Source organism: Odontomachus brunneus, unplaced genomic scaffold (assembly GCF_010583005.1).
Source record: "Odontomachus brunneus isolate Ranch 3 - 2012 unplaced genomic scaffold, Obru_v1 Obru_scaffold_081, whole genome shotgun sequence".
In the NCBI taxonomy this organism is placed as follows: Eukaryota; Metazoa; Arthropoda; class Insecta; order Hymenoptera; family Formicidae; genus Odontomachus; species Odontomachus brunneus.
Genome location: NW_022639531.1, coordinates 1,083,985 through 1,104,964, shown reverse-complemented (window position 1 = coordinate 1,104,964; position 20,980 = coordinate 1,083,985). Strand labels below are relative to the sequence as shown.

Genomic DNA, 20,980 nt, shown 5'->3' with positions numbered 1-20,980 from the left:
TTTTGCAATATACGATATTTGTGAGATGAAACCATATGTCATATGACTATGTCTATATGTCATATATAACTAATATATCAATTTAGAAGAAATTTATTATATTATAAAGGTTCTATATATATATATATATATATATATATATATATATATATATATATATATATATGCTACATATATTGTGTTTGCACAATACAACTTTACAATTAAATATCTCGAAAACAATATGGAATATAAGCGAAGAAAAGTCTATTAAATTTTCTGTTACGTATTGTTTAACTTTTATATGTACATACTATAGTTTCATCTTATATATTTTATCTAAATATATTTTCTAAACGTTAGAACCTTCTTAAAGGGATGTCAAAATGGACGATGAACTCCTAAAATGTTGATAACGAAAAATATGATCATACATATGTAGAAATCTTTCTACAAACTTTTCGTGTATTTTTAAGATTCTAAATTTGGTTGTGAAGATATAGTAATATTTTTTAAAGTTTCCCTGGACGTAGCAAATACACATTTCGAATATACAAGTTGCAAAAATCGTTTTATTGAATAATTATATTAAATGAGACAGCTCGAGATGTTAATTTTGAAATTTTATATCGTTTTCACCATATATTGAGCAATGTTTCAATTCATTCTTGCACCATTCTCATTTGTAATTCTGAACTAGTAACTTTATAATAAACTAGTAACTAGTAAACTTTGCGGAAAAAGTCAATATTTTTCCGGTAAAATTTTCGGCATCTCCTTGTATTAACGACGGATCGAGTTGACTATTGCGATTATTGCATCGGCGCGTAATCTACTAGCAAGGTAAGTCATCCCGAGTGGTGTTTTACAGACGGAGACGACCGCGACGAGTTCTTCATCGGCCGCGACAAAGGCAACGTGCTGCTGGCCAAGCGGCTGGATTGGGAAACCCAGAACTTTTACAACCTCACTATCGGCGTAACGGACGGCGTGCATACCGCGCTGACGCAGCTGTTCGTTACCGTGATCGACATCAACGATCACCGGCCGGAGTTCACCGAGAGCACGTATCACGTCGACATCTCGGAGAATGTCGAGAGGGGCGAGAGAATCCTGCAGTTGCACGCGACCGACGAGGACGAGGACAAGAAGGTCTTCTACAGTCTCCACGCGGCGCAAAGCCAAGCCTCCCTCGAGATCTTCCACGTGGACTCGATGCTCGGCTCGATCACTCTGAACGAGCCGCTCGACCGCGAGACTATCGAGGAGCACGTGCTGACGGTGATGGTGAAGGATCAAGGCACGCCCGCCAAGCGCAACTATGCCCGCGTCATCGTCACCGTGCACGATCACAACGATCACGCGCCGGAGTTCATCAGCGAGATCATCCAGGGCAAAGTGTACGAGACCTCGCCGGTCGGCACGGCGGTGGTGCAGGTGTGCGCGATCGATCGGGACCGCGGCGAGAACGCGCGAATCACCTACTCGATCACGTCCGGCAACGTCGGCAATGTGTTCGCGGTCGATCCTGATCTGGGTTTCATCCGCGTTGCCCGCGAGCTCGACCTCGGCGTCACCTCGGAGTATATACTCCTCGTGAAGGCGACGGATCACGGCTCGCCGGCGCTGTCGAACACGGTGCCGGTGCACGTGATGGTTACGATGGCCGATAACGCGCCGCCGCGCTTCGTCCAGAAGGAGCTCTCCGCGGAGATATACGAGAATCAACAGCTGGGTACGTACGTGAAGCACGTGGAGGCAAGGAGCACGTCGTCGCTGCAGTTCGAGATCGTGCGCGGCAACCGCGACGACACCTTCTTCGTGAATCCCAGCACCGGCGTGATCGTTATCAAGAATCAGTTGGACTACGAGAAGACCAAGTTCTACAATCTATCGGTGTCGGCCACGAACATGGCCGGCGCGTCCGCCGTCTGCAACATCATCGTCCACGTGCTCGACAGGAACGACAACGCGCCGCGCTTCCTGCAGGCGTTGTACAGCGGCGAGATCAGCGAAGGTGCCAGCATCGGCTCGCTCGTGCTGACCAACACGAGCGCGCCGTTGGTCATCAAGGCCGAGGACGCTGATTCCGAGCTGAACGCGCTGCTCAATTACGACATCGTCGAGGACCTGCCGCGGAAATATTTCCACATCGACTCCAGCACAGGCGCCATCAGGACGGTCATGGTGCTCGATCACGAAACTATACCGATGTTCTCGTTCCACGTGAAGGTCTCGGATCTGGGCAAGCCGAAGCTCTCCTCTGAGACTACGGCCAAAGTGATGATCGCCGTGACGGACGTAAACGATTGCCCGCCCAAGTTCTCCAAGACTGATTACAACGTCACGCTCCTGTTGCCGACGTACAAGAACGTCGCCGTCATTCATGTGAACGCTGTGGATCCTGACAGCTCTGAGGGAACTGCCTTGAGGTATGGAGATATAGGAAAATGCATATCGCGTTCAAGTAAACGTTACTGATCTCAAATATTTCACGAATTGCACGCAGATTTAATAAATTCATAAGTTCGCCATAAGTAGTAAATCAAAATACATCCTCAATCCTAGTAAGTTTAATATTTCAATCAAGAATATTAAATTAATACAAAAATTCGGCTTGCTTACTACATAGAGTCGAACTAACTTTTTCTTTTATAATATTCTTGCAAAGTAAATCAATTTTTCTTTTGAGTGCATGATAATGAATTTTTCTACAATTTCTAATAAGTACATTTGAAAATTATTGAAAAAACATTTTTTAATTAAATAAAATATAATTATAAATAATAAAACGAGACTAGAAGTATCTGATTGTAAATCAATCAGGGGAAAATATAAAGACTATTAAGAACCAAATCGCAAGTTTTAGCGCGTATCCAATATTATTATAAATATAAATAATGCGAGAATGTTTTGGTCACAATTTATTGAAGATAACCATTACTTAAGACTCCTGTAATTCTTCGATGTGAATCTTTTGTTTGATGACATTTAGAAGCCAGAAAATACACACTGAAAATTCTCGCACTTTGCAGCTTACCTTTTAATCTGCGTTTTCTCATAATTCTATCATGTTAATTTTATTATTTATCGATTGTTAGAGCAAAAGAAAAGGGTAAAAGAAAAGGTGAACTATTTTAGAAATCTGCTCGATCGATTGCAGGTGTCATGTTGTGAACATATAATTACATTTCAATGTATTTTGTGAGAATTTTTAGTGTGTATTTTCTCGCTTCTGACATCATAAATCAAGATGGCCGCGGCGAGGAAACAGAAGTCTTAAAAGAAAGAAAGTAAACTGAGGAATTGCTTTTCTTAGCAGCAGAGTGATATTTTTCTGTGTGTACTTGTCCGTTTTTTGGCTGTCAGCATTCTTGTTTGCTTCGTTTGTCGTTCGTGTTAAATTTTGGCGTCTAACATGTTCGCTGTCAGGGTTTATTTGGAAGACTCTCCTCACAGAACACTTCGTATTTCTATTACGTAATTGTGTAAAACAGACTTGGTTTGATAATGCGGGTATAAAAAAACAATGTTTGCCGTCACACATGTGTGACATTGGTGGAAAACGTGTTAATTCACAATTTGCGAAACGATCATACTGTTTCCTGATTGCTATCCTTACATCAAATATGAAAATAGTGGATTATTAACGCTGCCATATCGGTGATGTGCCTCTAGTATGCAGACAACTTGATGCACATATGATTTTGATTCAGGTATGACATCATCGACGGGAATAAAGCTCACACCTTTGACATAGACGCCCAGAGCGGTATCATTACCGTCCACAATCCGGAACGTATGAAGAAGAGCTATCTCCTCCACGTGCGAGTGTCAGACGGCAAATACTCGAGTGTGGCGCAGGTGAATGTGATCGTGGAGAAGTCGGAGAACTCCGGTTTGATCTTTCAGAAGAACGTCTACGAGGGTGCCATATTGGAGAACTCCACGAAAATTACGACCGTGATGGTGGTGAATGTCCTCGGCAGTTCCTTGAACGAGCACATTGTCTTCAGCATTCTTAATCCGACCGACATGTTCGTGATCGGGTCGACCTCGGGCGCGATCAGGACCACCGGCATACGATTCGATCGGGAAACGTGCGACCATTACGAGCTAATCGTCGAGGCGAAGAGCCATCCGCCGGACCGCGAGAAGCCCAGAGTGGCTCACGTGATAGTGAACGTCACGATACTCGACATCAACGACAATTGTCCAATGTTCGTTAATCTGCCGTACTACGCAGTTGTGTCGGTGGACGCCCAGAAGGGTGACGTCATCACGAAGGTTCACGCGGTGGACATGGACAGCGGCGACAACGGCGAGGTGCGGTACGAATTGAAGAAGGGCCACGGCGAGCTCTTCAAGGTGTGCCGGAAAACCGGCGAGATATCGCTGAAGCAGAATCTCGAGGGTCACAATCGCGAGTATCAGCTCACGATCGCCGCGTACGACGGCGGTGAGTTTGTTAAAGCGCCGAAGTCAATAGCTCGGCTTTCCGCTTGATCCGCTTTAAATGAGCTCCTAAATATGATTGCAGGAATAACGCCTTGCTCCATTGAGGTGCCAGTCAACGTGAAGGTGATAGATCGCTCGATGCCGGTATTTGACAAGCAATTCTACACGGATAGCGTGCTCGAGAGTATAGAAGTACATTCACCTCTGGCGTTATCCATTCAAGCTGAGTCACCGTTGAATCGCAAACTCATATACAGCATTACTAAGGGCAATGATTTCGAGGAGTTCGCCCTAGACTTCAACACAGGTAAGCCGATGCGCATTCCCTGGCACGCGTTTATCGGATGCCAAGCGTGAATTTCACGTTAGAAGACAATTTCGTGCAATCGTAGCGTGACGTCGCAAAAATTGTGTTGCGAAATGTGAAAAATTCTAGACACGACGGAGTGTAACTTTCTGTTCATTCCGCAGAAAACGTCCCGTAAATCGGATTCGAACGGTCGACAATTATACGAGCGCGTCTTATTATTGTGTCTGAGTTTCTTCCGAAACGCGCGAAAATTGTTGAGAATCGCGTCAAGCATCAGACTTAAAACAAAACATCGATTTTTATTTCGCAACTTGGCTATGGGACTATTCGAACTATGTGGAAGGCAGTGTAGGACATTACTCAATGAAAATTTTCTTTAAAATAATTGCCAAATATATCAATAATCAGAATTGATCAATCTTAATATATAAAATTATAAATAATTTAATCAATTGATTAAGTTAATTATCAATCAGCGTATAATCACGTCACAGTTCGCTTTAATAATTAATTTCGCCAATCGATGAAATTACTCGTAATTTTATATATGACGATTGATTGATTCTGATTGTCGATTTGTCAATTATTCCACTCGAAGAAAATTTTAATCGATCAATGCCCCACACTGGTGGAAGGGTTCCTATGATATATTGCAAGTCTGGGTATATACTTAGTGAATTCGTCAGTTTTGCTGCATAATGGTACTTGGTTGCTAAGTTCTAATTATGTAACGGTGTATTGGTGAAACGGGGAGTCGAAAAAGAAACGTGATATTTTTCGAGTGTTAGTTCCAGCGATTCTGCGAAAATTTCACTGAATTTTAACTCACCTTACAATTTCGCTAAATGTTAAGTATTCGATTTTATCTCGCAATTCGTTTCACTTTTACCTCTTAACTGAAATTGCTTCGCGCAGTTTCCTAAGTTCTACCTCATATAACGGAATATTGGTGAAATTGGGTGAACGCGCGTGGAGTCGAAAGAGCAACGCGTGATATTTTTCAAATAGTTTCAATGGTTCTGTGACAATTTCGTTGAACTTTAATTCACCTTACAATTTCGATATTGAGGTTTCGATTTTATCTCGCAGTTTGTTTCACTTTATCTTTATCTCAATTGATTGGAATTGTTTCGCGTCTAAGTTTTACCTCATTGCGTATTCTTTCTGACTTTACCATTTTTTTTTGGCTTTCTAGCGAGTATACTTTCCGATTACATATTTTTTAGTGGCTGTCCTTATCGATGTTTATTTTTGACAGTAGATCATTCAGTTGTTTTTCGAATCATGATACTCGTTCCGTAATGTACCTCTTACGACTGCTTGTCTGGAAACTAGAGATTAAAGTTTTGTTGTATCTGCCTGTTTCGCAGCCCCCGACAGTAACAATGGTCCTTGTGAGTATAAAAAAAAATACTAGTTCTTTCGGTCTGTGCTGTGTTGCTGTATTACGAGGCTATGTCGCACACACAACGCTCTATGTTCATGCACGATGTAATCATAGGCAAATCGCTGCAATTGGGTCGAGCGTACTGAAACAATGCGCGGCCGACGAAATTGAATTTTAATAAATCTGAGTTATCTGCAATAACTGCACTGCGCGAGCGGCTTCGCGTTCCGACTCGTCGAATATAATGTAAAACTGCCGGATTTCTTGCTTGCTCCTGATTCGGGAACATCTTTCGCAACTTGCGAGTCGTTAAAGTACGAGACCGTTCGTCCTTAGAGCCACGAGAGTGTAATTCTACACTGTTAAATCCGTAGTGTCAAATTATACTCAATTTGAGTTATTTTTAACCATTCCTATAAGTCGCCACTGCTCCTACTAAATATGTCGTTAATTTAACTAATGTAATGGAGTTAAATAATTTAACTTAAGAAATGTATTAAATTTGACTAAAATTTAGTTTATTTTTTATTATGTGCACGTTAATGTAACCTTTGTTTTAGTAAAAAATGACTTAAATTGTTTTAAATCTGTTGATTAGATGTGGTTGTTTTTTTAAACACATATTTTGTGTTAAAATAATAAATTTTGACACACATGATAGTTAAAAATAACTAAATATTACTTAACTCAAGAAATTGGTTTAAATTTGACCCTCCAATATTTAACAGTGTTGGTGTTGCGCGTAAGATCGGCGTTTGAACTTTTTCATCGACGCTCAGTAAAAACAATTCAGAACATGCATGCACTTATCAATTTCTGCGTTGCTGGATTGCGTTTCCAATTAACATTTTGATCAATGCAAATTATTCAATTACCTCGCGCAATTACCATAACATTACGCCGAAACGCGTGTAGCTGCCTGCTCTTCGTCAATATGCGTGCCGTTTAAATGTATTCATTGTTACGAATTCTCATTTACTTCCAATTAGGTCATTAATACCGCGAGCATTAACACTCGGGATGTGTGCCGGAGTCATTTTTATCGAACAAGACGCGTTTCACCACAAGTATCGCTCACAAATTACCGTACTAACTTTTACGTTCATGCCGAAATTCGTTTCCATTGCCCATCAAGCACACTCAATTGGATGCAATTATGGCGCACGATGCTTTGCCACGGTGAACGTAACAATGAACGTTTCGAGCTACGATCTCTGGCTTGTGGCGTAAGCTTGCTGCACGCAACCAACTAACACTCACGAGACGGCAAGAGGGGGAAAAGTTTCCTGAGACTTTTTAATTTAAAAAAGACTGCAATGTCTGCTTTTGAAAGCCTCCCACTTTTCTATAATCCGCTTCCGCTCGTCTATACCGTCCCGCAAAATGAATTTTCCTTTTGCTGCCCGTTTTTTCTTCTCTCTACGTAATCGTAATCTGGGCGGTTAAATTGTAAAACACGATGGAGCCACACACGAAACCGGCTTGGAGCGCGCACAATGCTGCTTACACGCACTATCGTTCTACACTCCGAGGCCGCTCTAGACACGTCGTAAATACATCGGCTGGATCTCTGAACGCGCCGACCACCCATTCCCACACTGAAAAAAAAGATAGTAATAGTTATTAAATATATAGTAAAGTAGTTTCAACTCAATCGTTTGGTGCATATGACTACATATTTGGTCAGTATTAACCAATTTGTTAATTATGACCAGGCATTTAGTTATATCTACTAAATGATCGAGTTGAAACTGTTTTACTAAATATTTAGTAATTATTACCATCTTTTTTTTTCAGTGCATTTTCTTCATGAGATTTCAGTAGCTTCAATTGCCGCTCGCATGACGTGCCTGCACCTTACGTAAGGAGGCAACACCTCGGTTGTCACGTTCGCGGATTATTTTCAACTCGAGAATTCATTTCATGAGAGCCGCCGACGGTAGTAGCGGCTGATTGGTCGTCGCTCGCGACATTTATTTCGCGGAAGGTGCAGGCACCGCACAATGGCATTCGCAAATCATTTCACGGGACCTCGACGTTTTGCGTAAACGTGATTACTGCGTGACTGCATTCATCAGTGTCTTCCAGTGTCTACGGATCCGTTGGCTCCGCGCTTCGCGCAAACGTTGTTTGTTCTCCTCTGTGAATTCACACGATCCTGATTCGTCGCAAAACTGCGCCGATCGCGAAGGAAGGGACGGCTATTGTAGATCGTCGTGGATTCAATTCTCTCGTCGTCCACGACGAACACGCTCTCTAAAGTACAATCAGTGTATTCTTTACTCAAGTGCTATGCTTACAACTGGTGGCTCAGTTATAAACACAGCACTGCAATCAGTAAAATCTCGTTAAAATGATTAGTCACCTAAAAATATAGAAGTTTATCCTTAGAAGAATTCTTTCACACATGACCATTTTTTTTAATCAGGTGGAAAATATTCTATAACCACAATATTATTTCTTTTTATAAAAAGGGAAATATCTTTTCAGTAAAAGTTTTCGCTTAGAATATGGGATTACAGAAAATTGCATCTTGCAACTAGAGTTTCTTTTTTTTGAGTGTTAGAATAATTTCTTTTTGGTTTTAGAAGAATTCTCTTGAGGTCATAACATAAGATAATTCAGCTAAGAATGTGATTATACTGTTCTGGATGATGAATAATAACTATTGTTCGCATTATTAATGCAACTTGCAAACACAGACAACGTCATCGTGTATAAGACGCATGGAAACTGTTAATTCCATCGTCGCAAATGCAGAAAGTTAGATACGACGTGTAACGAATTTGTGTGCTACGGATTTCGCAGTGAAATCTTGCCTCCACTGATCAAAATCGGTGAGATATGAGATGGAACAGTAAAGTGGAAGTGTCTCCACTGAAAATCAGTGAATATTCACTGATTGCCGGTGAAATATTCCTTTGAATGATTCAATTAGAAACGAATTCGCTGATTCACTTTAAGAGAGCGCACGTACACGCCTCTGACGGATACGTAGACACCCCGCTGCATAGTGCTTTGGGTCTACAATCTTCTCTTCGTATAAATCAGGTGTAATCTATGTGGTGGATGAGCTGGATTATGAGCAAAAGAAGCAGTACGAACTGACCGTACGCGCCACCGACAGCGTGTCGGGCGTTTACGCGGAGGTGCTGGTTAGCATCCTCGTCCTGGACGTGAACGACTGCCCGCCCGAATTTACGCAGGACTCCTACAACATCTCGGTGTCGGAAGCTGCGTCGTTCGGGACCTCCGTCCTGCGAGTAAGCTCCAGGGACAACGACACGGGTAATCTGATGATTAATTTTAAGCTTTGCACTAATTAATGTCGGACTATACTCGGGTGAATTAAAATTAATGGAGATAAGGAAATGGAATAAAAGGAATGCAAAAAACAGAGGCAGAGAAGAATATTAAATCTGAAATATCTCGAATTTTTGTGGCGGACATGCATTGTCCCGAGAAAAAGACAACAAAACATAAAAAGTGGGACAATTTCCTGAAAAGTAACAATATCGAAATCCATATATCGATAATATCCTGAAATACAATTTTACTAAAATATTGGAAGCATACAAGTTTCCTGAAAAACATAATGCCGAGATGCGAATATTGAGACAATACATCGAATTATTATATTGTGTTACTATAATTTTTTACATGTAAAAGAAATAGGAGAACTACAGGTTTTAATCAGAATATCAATTATATATCTTCTTCCCTAGCGTGAACTCATTAAAAGTGAAAAGTTTCATTGAATTCGTCAATGTAACTTTTCAGTTCCCTTACTCTATAGGAAGAAATACATGATCGATACTCTGTTTGTTGCTTGTAGTTCCTTTATTTCTTCTACATATAAAAAATTAATAATATAATAATAATTGGGGATATATTGTCTCGATATTCGCATTTCGGCATTATGATTCATTCACATTATTACCTTCCAGAAAAATATTATAAATATTATAAATTCGTCAATGAAACTTTTTCACTTTTTATGAAATAAACACCAAGAAAAACATGATCAATACCCTGAGGAGATATTTTTTGCCATTTTACCACATTTAGGGAATATTGTCTCGGTATTATAACTTTTCGGGGAATTGTCGCTGTTCACGAATTTCGAGAGACGCTGATTTTGCGTGTCCACCTATTTTCTAAGTGTTCGCGTTCGCCCTTTCGCAGGCATAAATCAAAAGGTCCGCTACGCCATCCAAAACGACACGGAGAACAGCACGGATCTCTTTCACATTGACCCCGATGAGGGCGTAATATTTCTCAAACGGTCCCTGGACCACGAGACCCGCGAGTCCCATCATTTCACAGTGATCGCTATGGATCGCGGTGTGCCCAGTCTATCAAGCACAGCGCACGTCTGGGTGAGCGTGATCGACATGAACGACAACCCGCCGAAATTCGAGCAACCCTCATACACCTGCTCGCTCTCAGAACACGCCGAACGCGGCCAATTCGTGACGGTTGTATCGGCCAGCGATCCCGACTACGTTGATGAGAAGCTGACGTATACTATCGTGGGTGGTAACGAGCAACAGACGTACAACATCGACCAGTCGACCGGCATCATCTCTCTCATAAACATGCAGAACTTCGGCGAGCAGAAGCTCAGCATGCTCAACGTCTCCGTTACCGACGGCGTGTACACCAGTTTCGCCCGCGTTAAAATCGAGATCCTGCCGGCTAACAGGCACAATCCCAAGTTCCCGAATCCGGTGGTCGAGGTGACGGTCTTGGAGAATCAACTGCCCGGCAGATTGGTCACCAGCGTGTTAGCCATAGACGAGGACTTCGGGGAGTACGGCACGGTGATGTACGCGATAATGTCGGAGACGATGAAGGAGATGTTCGACATCAATAAATTGACCGGTGAGATCGTGACGCGCAAGAAGCTCGATCGGGAGCAGCAGAAGCGATACGAGATACCGGTAATAGCTACGGACGGCGGCGGTAGATCCGGGTTCGTGATGGTGCGCGTCAAGGTCGGCGACGAGAACGACAACGTGCCGGCGTTCCTCCTCCGCGAGTACAAAGCGACCATCCAGAGCAATCTGTCCTTGAACACGCCGTTCCTGAAAGTCAAGGCGCAAGACGCGGACGAGGACGAGGCTGCCAAGATCGTCTACTCCATCTACGAGCCGCAAACGGCGCCCGCCAAATCCCTGTTTGGCATCAACTCCGACACGGGGGCTCTCTTCCTGCAGAAGAGCGCGATGCCGTGGGGTAAGAGGACACGTTTCTTTCGTATCGCGTGGTATTCATGCAGAAAACGCGAACTTAATAAACTAACAGTACATCAATAATTAAGTATGATTTAGAAATAATTGTTGTACACACACAATATATATGTTAGATTGCGCTTATATTAAATGGAAAACTGGAATATTGACGTAATGTTACTGTTGGTTGATGTTTACTGATATGTTTCTTTTCATTTCTGTTTTTTTTTCTCAACATCTACCGCACAAACGTCACGAGAAAACTGTTATTTTCAGAAAACCAATTATTCGAGCTCTTTATCCGCGCGGAGGACAAAGGTACAACCACGCATCACGCAGATGTACCACTCACCATCTACATAATGGGTCCCCATGATATCCCGCCGCTGTTCGAGCGGAAAGAAGATAAGTTCTTTATAAGTGAGGCCTCTCCTATCGGCACGCCAATCACGAAACTGAAAACCGTCACTAACAGTACCGTGACGTACCGCATAATATCTGGCGACGAGGATAACCCGCTCTTCACGATCGATTCTCATGGCCAAATTACTCTGGCGAAGCCATTAGACCGAGAATTGAAAGACAGCCATTTAATTGGCGTTCTCGCCGAGACGGATTCCAGCCCGCCGCTCACGGCTCTCGCCAAGATATCACTTCAGGTGCTGGACGAGAATGATCATGCGCCGAAATTCGAGAGCAACCCGTACGCGATCAGCTTGGCGGAAAATATCGAGGAGGGGACGTCTATATTAAAGGTCATTGCGCATGATAAGGATCTCGGTAGCAACGGCGAAGTTCGTTACTCCTTCGGATCCGACATCGGGGAATTGGCGAACGTATTTACGGTAGACACTTACACCGGTTGGATATCGACACTGGTGCAGCTCGACAAGGAGAAGCAACCAGAGTACAAATTTCAGGTAACTGTGATGTTAAAATCGTCAGGTTCAAAGTGATTCTATAAAGTTCAAAATGAAAAGCGTACTTCAGAGATGTCGATAATGTAGAAGCAATCGTCAAACGTCATATCAGATAAGCATTCATGCGATCACACGATCCTTTTCGTACTTTTTGTGCATATAGATCTTATATAAATGTGTTGTTCTGTTTTATTTAACGGAAAATAATCACGCATATATAGAAATTTTTCTGCAAACTTTTCACATATTTTTAAATTTCCTGTTGTAAATGGTCTTTAAAATTTTCCTGACAACACAGGTTTGATATGTGTAAGCTACAAAACTTTTGTATAAAGTGAATATTTACGCTAAGTTCGAGATGTCAGTTTTGAATTTTTTATTGTTTTCTCTTGTCACATATTGAACAATGTTCCAAATTATTTTTGCATAATGAGAAAAAAACAATTTGATCAATAAAATAAGCAGTTTCTGCCTTTAAAGAAATATGTCTGTTGAACAAATTATGTGTTAGTGCAATAGTAAGTTGCGTTTATATAGTTACTAGCCAAATCAATGAACCAACTATTCAATCAATTATATATATATAAAAGTGGTTATATATATATATATATATATATATATATATATATATATATATATATATATATAATTTGTCGCAGCAACGGCATAATTTATTCAATGTTTGCTTGAATGAGTTTTGTTTGTCTAAGCAAAGTCTCATTAACTCAACCACTTTTTTTCTCAGTACATATACTTTCACTGTGTACAAGCATTTATAAATCTACGTGAGCTTTGTAAAAAATGTCAGTATTTTATCGACAAAATTGTCAAGTATTCCAGACATTCCCTTTTAAACTTAGAAGTAAAGAAGAAGGTTTCATAATTCGTAATTTCTTTTCTTTTAGGTGGTTGCCACAGATAATGGAAATCCAAAGCATTTCGCGAGAACGTCGGTGCACGTGAAATTAAAGGACTACAACGACAACGCGCCCGCGTTCGTCGACGATCGTTACGAGGCCACGGTGAATGAGGACGCCCTACCGGGAACGGTCGTGGTGAAATTGATCACCGTTGATAAAGACTCCGACGTCAACACGCCGATAGAATTTTACATAACGTCCGGCGACTCCAGGTCACAATTTCAAATCAGATCCACCGGCGAGGTGTACGTCGCGAAATCGTTGGACAGAGAGACCATCGATCGTTACGAGCTCGAGATTGTCGGTACCGATGGAAAATACGTCTTCGAAACGAGAGTGACGGTGCAAGTTTTGGACGTCAATGACAATCCACCGTATTGTCTCCGATATCGTTACCGGGAAGTGCTCTCGGAAGGTTCGCATCCTGGCGCTTACGTTCTGACCGTGTTGGCCACCGACTACGACGACGAGCCAAACGCCAAGTTACGATTCTACTTAACCGGTGACAACAACGAGAAGTTTTCGTTGGACAAGGAAACGGGCGTGCTGAAAACCGTCGGGCAATTGGATCGGGAGACCCAAGCCAAGTATTCGCTGACCGCTCACGTGCAGGATCGTGATAAACCTATGTGGGAGTGCTCCTCGCAGCTGGAGATTCTCATCTCTGACCTCAATGACAACGCGCCGAAATTCACCATGCAAACTTACAGCAGCACCCTGCCCGAGGACGTGGAAGTCGGCACATTAGTGACGAAGGTGCACGCTACGGACGACGATATCGGCATCAATCGGAAGATCCGGTACGAGTTCATTGACTCCGCAGACGGCCATTTCTTCATCGCGCCGGATAGCGGGATAGTCACGCTAGGCAAGCCGTTGGACAGAGAAACGAAGGCTATGTACAACGTGACTATCCAGGCGTTGGATCAAGGCACCCCGCAGCTGATGGGTGTCGCTTTGCTCATCGTTAACGTGCAAGACATCAACGACAATCCACCGGAGTTCGCTTCCAAGATGTACTTTTCGAAAGTGCCCGAAATCTACGCGGTCGGCACCGAGGTGGCCAGAGTCCTCGCCACCTCCAAGGACACGGGGGTGAACGCTGATATATATTACTCGATTGTTGGCGGTAACGAACACAAGAAGTTCCAAATAGACGCTAAAACGGGCGTTGTGACAATCGCTGAGATGTTAGACTATGAGCGAGCTCGTGATTATTTCCTCACCATTCAAGCAGTCGATGGAGGTGTCCCGCCACTGAGCAATCACGCCACCGTTAATATTACCGTCACCGACAGTAACGATAACGCGCCTATCTTCAGCGAAGTTTCGTACAGAGCTCACGTGAGGGAAGACGCAAAGATCGGGGAGAAAGTTGTGCAGGTGTGTGTTTTCTACTTACCAACTAAAACTTCCTGAATTACTCAAAAATTTCGAATGCGAAAATTTGCGTATATTTATCTTGCATATTGGCAATCTTGGAAATTCCTGATATTAAGTAAAAGTCGACATAAAATATTTCGGAAAGTATTCACTTTTCAATTATTTTACTCTAGTATTCTTACACGCAGAAAACTATTTGTGTTTAAAAAACTTAATTTGACTTTAAAAAGATCGCATCCACTATAAGCTGAAGCCAATAGCCATATTCCTTCTCCTCAAAATTCTATAAATTTTGTTTAAAACATTTTTGTCTGTGTCGGACTCAGTTTTTTCGAGATACTTGACTAGATTGTTGGAATGTATATATATATATATATATATAATGAGCAAAAGTGAGCAAATCGTACTTAAAGCATCCTATTTTTGGATCTCCCTGCTTGCCGTATCTTAAAAGAAATCAATCAATTAACGCAAAATGAAATAATTGAGAAGAGTTAAAGCTGTTCTAATGTAAATAATTTGGATTCAGGATAATTGGAATATTTGCGTACATTGCAAGACTGAAAAAATATTCTCGGCGTGTATGTCATCACACATTCAAATATTAGTACCTTCCTGTGATTTAAAATTGTTCCTGCTATCCATCGATTGGCTACTACAGGAATATAACTAATTATGTTGTTAATTAAAAGTTAAGTTTCAACGATTCGATTTAATATAATTTGAATGGAATTTCGTCGATTGAATTCGACATGGGAAATCCTACCTTTAATATCGATTATTGCTGAATTTTGTATCGCTTGATGACAAAGCAACATAATATTCAATTTATCAATGTTCTTTCAGGTTTATGCGAATGATCTGGACAGCGAGGAGAATGGCAACGTGTCGTATTACATAGAACGGGGTGACAGGCAGAAACAGTTCTCCATTGACAGAAAGACCGGACAGATAACCGTCGCCGCTCCGTTGGACCGAGAAGAAGTTAGTATCGGATACAATTCGTTACGGATTATACGAGTACAACACGTACGAGTTGCTCTAGTTGCGCATTTTACTTTCTCTTTTAGATTGCGAACTACGTACTGGAGGTTCACGCACGCGACAGCGGCATACCGATGCTCTCGAGCTTCGTGATGGTGAACATCGAGATCATGGACGCGAACGACAATCCGCCGATGTTCTCCTTGCCAAATTACACTGCAGTTGTGCAGGAGGATAAGCCGCCCGGCCACACAGTGCTGCAATTCGTAGTCACCGACGCGGACATAGAACCGAACGCTGAGCCTTACACCTTCGATTTTCGCTCCGGGAACGAGGGCGACGCCTTCCGGCTAGAGCAGGACGGTACTCTGCGCACGGCAACGAAATTTAATAACAGAGTGAAGGATAAGTACGTATTGCACGTCCGGGTGTTCGATAATGGCAGCCCACCGTTATGGTCCGACGCGTGGGTTGTAATCAAGGTGATCGAGGAGTCGCAGTACCCGCCGGTAATTACGCCCCTCGAGGTGATTATCAATTCTTACATGGACGAGTATCCCGGCGGCATTATCGGGAAAGTCCACGCAACCGACCAAGACCAATACGATACGCTTCTCTTCGGCTTGGTGCCGTCCGCGACGATTCCGAGTAACGATCTCTTCCAAATACACGAGGCCGACGGCACGCTAGTGGCTTTGCCTAGGCTCGACGTCGGCGAATATAGGGTAAACATCAGCGTGACGGATGGCAAGTTCCACTCGTACTCCATCGTGAAAGTCAACGTTGATTTGGTGACGGAGAAGATGCTCGAAAACTCGGTGATTGTGAGGTTCCGGGAGGTTAGCCCGGAGGATTTCATCCTGAGCCACCGCAAGGGCTTCATCAGGACCGTTCGTAACGCGATGAATTGCAGACTCAAAGACATCGTCATCATCAGCGTGCAACCATCGACTGACGAGGCGAATCTGATCAAGTCGCGAGCTGTCCGCCAAGCAGTGCACAACGACCTCGACCTTCTGTTCGCCGTGAGGAAGTCGGCGAATCCGTCCAGCTTCCACACGTCGGAGACTGTACGCGAATTATTGAACCAACATTTGGAAGAGTTGGAGGAGTCAACGAAGCTGGTGGTCGAGGAAATCGTCAGGTTTAAGTGTAGCAAAGGCTTCTGTTTCTATGGTGAATGTCAGGATAAGATCATTCTCGACCCCAAGCAGATCACGCCCGTAGCTACGGACGTGATGAGCTTCGTATCGTCGCGGCATAAACACAAGATAGAATGCAATTGCAAAGAGGGATACGCTGGCACTCACTGCGAAGTGGTGGTCAACGAGTGCGCCCGAGATCCTTGCCCGTTGTTCAAGGTCTGCGTGCCGGACTCCTCCGTTCAAGGATACTCCTGCCAGTGTCCGGAGGGATTTGCCGGCCAGATCTGCGACATCGACATCTCCAAGTGTCACGACGAGTCGTGCTACATACCGCGAAATCCCATATCTTTCAGCGGCAAAAGCTACGCGCGTTACAAGATCGACAAGGCGCTGCTACGGCAAACGATCGAAGACCGTCTGAGCTTGTCCCTTAGGATCCGAACGGTGCAGCCTACCGGCAATCTGATGTACGCGGCCGGCAAAGTGGACTACAACATCTTGGAAATAGTCAACGGAGTAATGCAATATAAGTTCGATCTGGGCAGCGGCGAAGGTTTGGTCAGGGTGAGCAGCGTGTACGTGAGCGACGGACAATGGCACGAGATCCAGCTGGAGCGAGAAAGCAATAACGCTCGTCTGACTGTCGACGGCACGCACATAGCGCACGGTTCAGCACCCGGTATCAACGACATTCTGAATCTGCAATCGGATGATCTGTACCTGGGTGCCGAGGTGAGGCAACATCCGTCTATTATTGGCTTTGAGGACGTCCAACGTGGCTTTATCGGCTGCATGGACGACGTTAGGATCGCCCGGGTATCCGTACCGCTGCATATGAGCGGTGCTAGCAGCGTGGCGGTCCTCAAGCGTTTCGCCAATGTCGAGTTCAGCTGCGACACTGCGACCATTCTGGTGCCACCCGGCATCTGCGGCTCGCAGCCTTGTCAGAACGGCGGTACTTGCAAGGACTCCGGTGGCGATAGTTACGAGTGTCAGTGTCACAGCAGGTTCGCCGGTCTGGCTTGCGAGATCGACACTGATCCGTGCGCCTCTTCACCCTGCCTGTACGGTGGACGTTGCAAGGTCGTGCCAGAGGGCGGTGATTACACCTGTGAGTGCGTCGGGCCGAGTCTCAGCGGCAAACGCTGCGAATTCGGCAGATACTGCAGCCCCAACCCGTGCATTCACGGCGGTGTGTGCGAGGAGGGCAACAACGGTCCGATCTGCAAGTGCCAAGGCTTCACTGGCGAGCGCTGCGAAATTGACGTGAACGAGTGCGACACGAGCCCCTGCACCAACGGCGGTACCTGCATCAACGAGATCGGCACGTACCGGTGTATCTGCCCGCCAAACATGACCGGCTTCAATTGCGGCAATCCCGCTTACTCCACGCCGATCATATCGAGTCATTTCAACATCACTTGGGAGCAGATGATGTGGATAGGTATCGCGGTGCTACTCAATGTGTTTGTCATCATCATATTCGTTGCTTTTCGGCGCATTCGCCTGAAGCGGACCAGAGCGCGTGCCAACAACATTAATAACGAGACACGGAAGCAGATTGTTTTGAATTCTGCGAGACCGTCTGAACACGAGTTCAAGCGCAGCTCGAAGCTGAGCAATCTGGAAGTCATACAGGTACTATATCACGTTTAGACCGATTAATGTTAATCATCGTGCACTATAGAAGCATGAAAACTTTCAAAAGCTGCCTAGGTTAAAGCATTCAATTATCGGCATCCTTAATCATTAACACTCCAAAGAAATTTGGTTTTTCTTGCAACCAACAGTTGTTTATAATTTGAGCTGTGGAGATTTCTTTTGGAATCACAGATTGCTTAACTGCAATGTTGATTGCAGAAAAAGCAAAATTTTTCTAGAATGTTAAGTCTCCTTGTATCTCGTCGGCCCTATCAGATTTGTGACGTCATAAGCGAAGAATGACATGCTAAAAGTTGCATGACATTTCTGAATGAAGATAAATATGGACGAAAGAGCATTTGAGATTGCTTGAGCTTGTCCAAAAAATATCCCTCTTCCTTGATGATAAATAAATAAATAATGGTATAATAAATGGTCACAAATCCAACATGGCGAGGTACAAAGAGTTTTAATAAACGGAATGCCAATAAGTGAGTGTGACATTTATCCAAAAGCATTATTGTGACATTGGCATGTGCAAAAGGAGGTACCAACTACTGACATCAACTCCCGATTTTTCGTCACAATCGATAATGTCTTGATCGGTCTGTACGGGTACACCACACTGCTAGTGATCGATCTCGGTGCTGTTTTACTTTTGTTTTGCAATCGTCGGCCGACGTGTTAGATCCCTCCCACGCTTTCTGTCGCGGCGCATTCTGTTTAAGGTTTTTGTGTGATTCTTCTTTTACAGAGAGAACCTCCCCAATGCCCTCCCAGACCCGCTTCCTACACTCCCAGCTCCAACAACGAGCCGGCCGCATACGGTAACTCGGCGGCGGCGGCTCTAAATAACTTGGACACCCTGCGCAGTTACGGCAGCGCGGGCGACGAGCTAGAGAACTTCCCGCCGGATTACCTGAGAAACCTAAACCGCAGTACTCCCGTACCACCTCCGTCCTTGACCCTCACTAATCCGGTCGGCGGGAACGCAACTGGCAGCGACACGGACAGCCTGCACAAACCCACATGGCAGGAGCAGATGCAGCTGGCTTCCTTCATAACCGACACCACCAAGATCAAGAACGGTGAGTGGCACGCGTCAATGAGAATCTCCTTCCCTCCTCTCCGTCCCTCTCGCTCCTTCTACTCCGTCTATCCGGTAGCTTCTTACTTTTGATTTTGCTTGTGGCATGCATCGTAAGGGGTGGAGCACTCAGCGCGCTTCCCCGTTTATCCACATTAGGAGTCTCTCTCTCTCTCTCAAGTAAATTCTCCTCATTATGTCATTGTCTCTCACTTCTCGGCTCTCTGTCTCTCCCGTTGCGATCTCTCTGTTCTTCCATAGCGTGCTCGGACTCGGGCGTGTAGCGAATTCTATTAACACCGGCGTATTCGTATTGTGTGCACTAACAGACCTGAAACGAGCGAGCCCAGTGGTACCAGAGCTGACCACTGGAGGACTTCTACTAAACTCCTCTCGACGGCTGCCTCACGCGATTGGGTCTTCCGTCGCCTCCGTCACGTCCATCGAGGATGATCCTCGCATCGTTGGCGGTAAGTCGAGATAGCCCGCTCGTATCACAAGATACAGGGTGTCCAGCGAATCGTGCATCCCCTTCTTTAAAATCGCGGGACTAATGACGAGTACCATGACGGATTAAATGTCCGTGTTAGATACGGCTTGTATAGAGTGATGTAACGCTGAAAACTAGAAGATTTGCGGGAATCAACCGACGGCTACCAGGAAAAAATTTTGCAGATCGAGATTCCGTGATCGAATCAGTGCGCGATTTCTCGGACACTCCGTTGTTGTAGGGTCGACGCTTCTTCGCTTGCACTATCTATCTCCAATTGAACTCTATTATTCGCCCCCCTACCGTCGCCAACTCTTCCTCTTCACTGCATCACTATGTGCTGCATCGCATGTGGCGTGTCAAAGTACAGTCGTTGTCTGCAATGCTTTTAGGGTATCATTGGGACTGCTCAGACTGGGTCAGACGAAGTCAGAACCCTTTACCTAACATCACGGAAGTACCCGGCAGCGAGGTTCCAGACTCGTCCAGCTTCCACAGCAATGAGAGTAACGAGTCTAATACTCATCAGTTACCATCAAGTAAGTTTAGGGATGCATGCGCATTGATTTCCCGCCTCTTGCATGACCAAAATAATATTGACATATTTGCAGATTTTATTAGCTATTACTCTCTTAAAGATCCTCGCCGCAGAACTTTTAACTGGCGATATTATATTGAAATAAATTTGATTCCAACGTATCTTGCAAGAATTTTATCGTGTATTTTCTGACGTCATAAATCAAGATGACTGCAGTGAAGAAGCAGAAGCTTTAAAGTGAATCAGTAAAAATGTTTTTGATTGAATCAGTAAAAGGAGTATCTCATCTGATAATCAGTGAGTACTCACTGATTATTAATAAAGATACTTTCAATTTATTCTTCCCTCTTATATCTCATTGATTTTGATAAAAATAAAACCTCACTACAAAATCTGTAATACACAAATTTGTTATATGGTGTACTAAATTCAATTTTCTATTTGCGACAATTCTTTCAGTGCAATTTGACTTATTGCAGGGCTATACTTATAACTGAACAACCA

The 20,980-nt window shown here is 43.9% G+C and overlaps 1 protein-coding gene across 5 annotated transcripts in view; it reads left to right on the top strand.

The window, feature by feature from the left end:
• LOC116847589 (fat-like cadherin-related tumor suppressor homolog) overlaps positions 1-20,980 on the top strand; it is an 85,493-nt gene that overhangs the window by 59,559 nt on the left and 4,954 nt on the right. For 2 of the 5 annotated variants that reach the window (XM_032822720.1, XM_032822716.1), the window contains 12 exons: positions 851-2,411; positions 3,696-4,438; positions 4,520-4,744; positions 9,186-9,422; positions 10,320-11,372; positions 11,645-12,288; positions 13,194-14,591; positions 15,438-15,575; positions 15,662-18,358; positions 19,116-19,449; positions 19,778-19,918; positions 20,331-20,477. In XM_032822720.1, the coding sequence (XP_032678611.1) occupies positions 851-2,411; positions 3,696-4,438; positions 4,520-4,744; positions 9,186-9,422; positions 10,320-11,372; positions 11,645-12,288; positions 13,194-14,591; positions 15,438-15,575; positions 15,662-18,358; positions 19,116-19,449; positions 19,778-19,918; positions 20,331-20,477 (9,318 nt within the window). Of the gene's footprint in view, positions 1-850; positions 2,412-3,695; positions 4,439-4,519; positions 4,745-6,117; positions 6,142-9,185; positions 9,423-10,319; positions 11,373-11,644; positions 12,289-13,193; positions 14,592-15,437; positions 15,576-15,661; positions 18,359-19,115; positions 19,450-19,777; positions 19,919-20,330; positions 20,478-20,980 lie in introns of all 5 variants that reach the window. The other 3 variants (XM_032822718.1, XM_032822719.1, XM_032822721.1) reach the window with 3 other exon arrangements.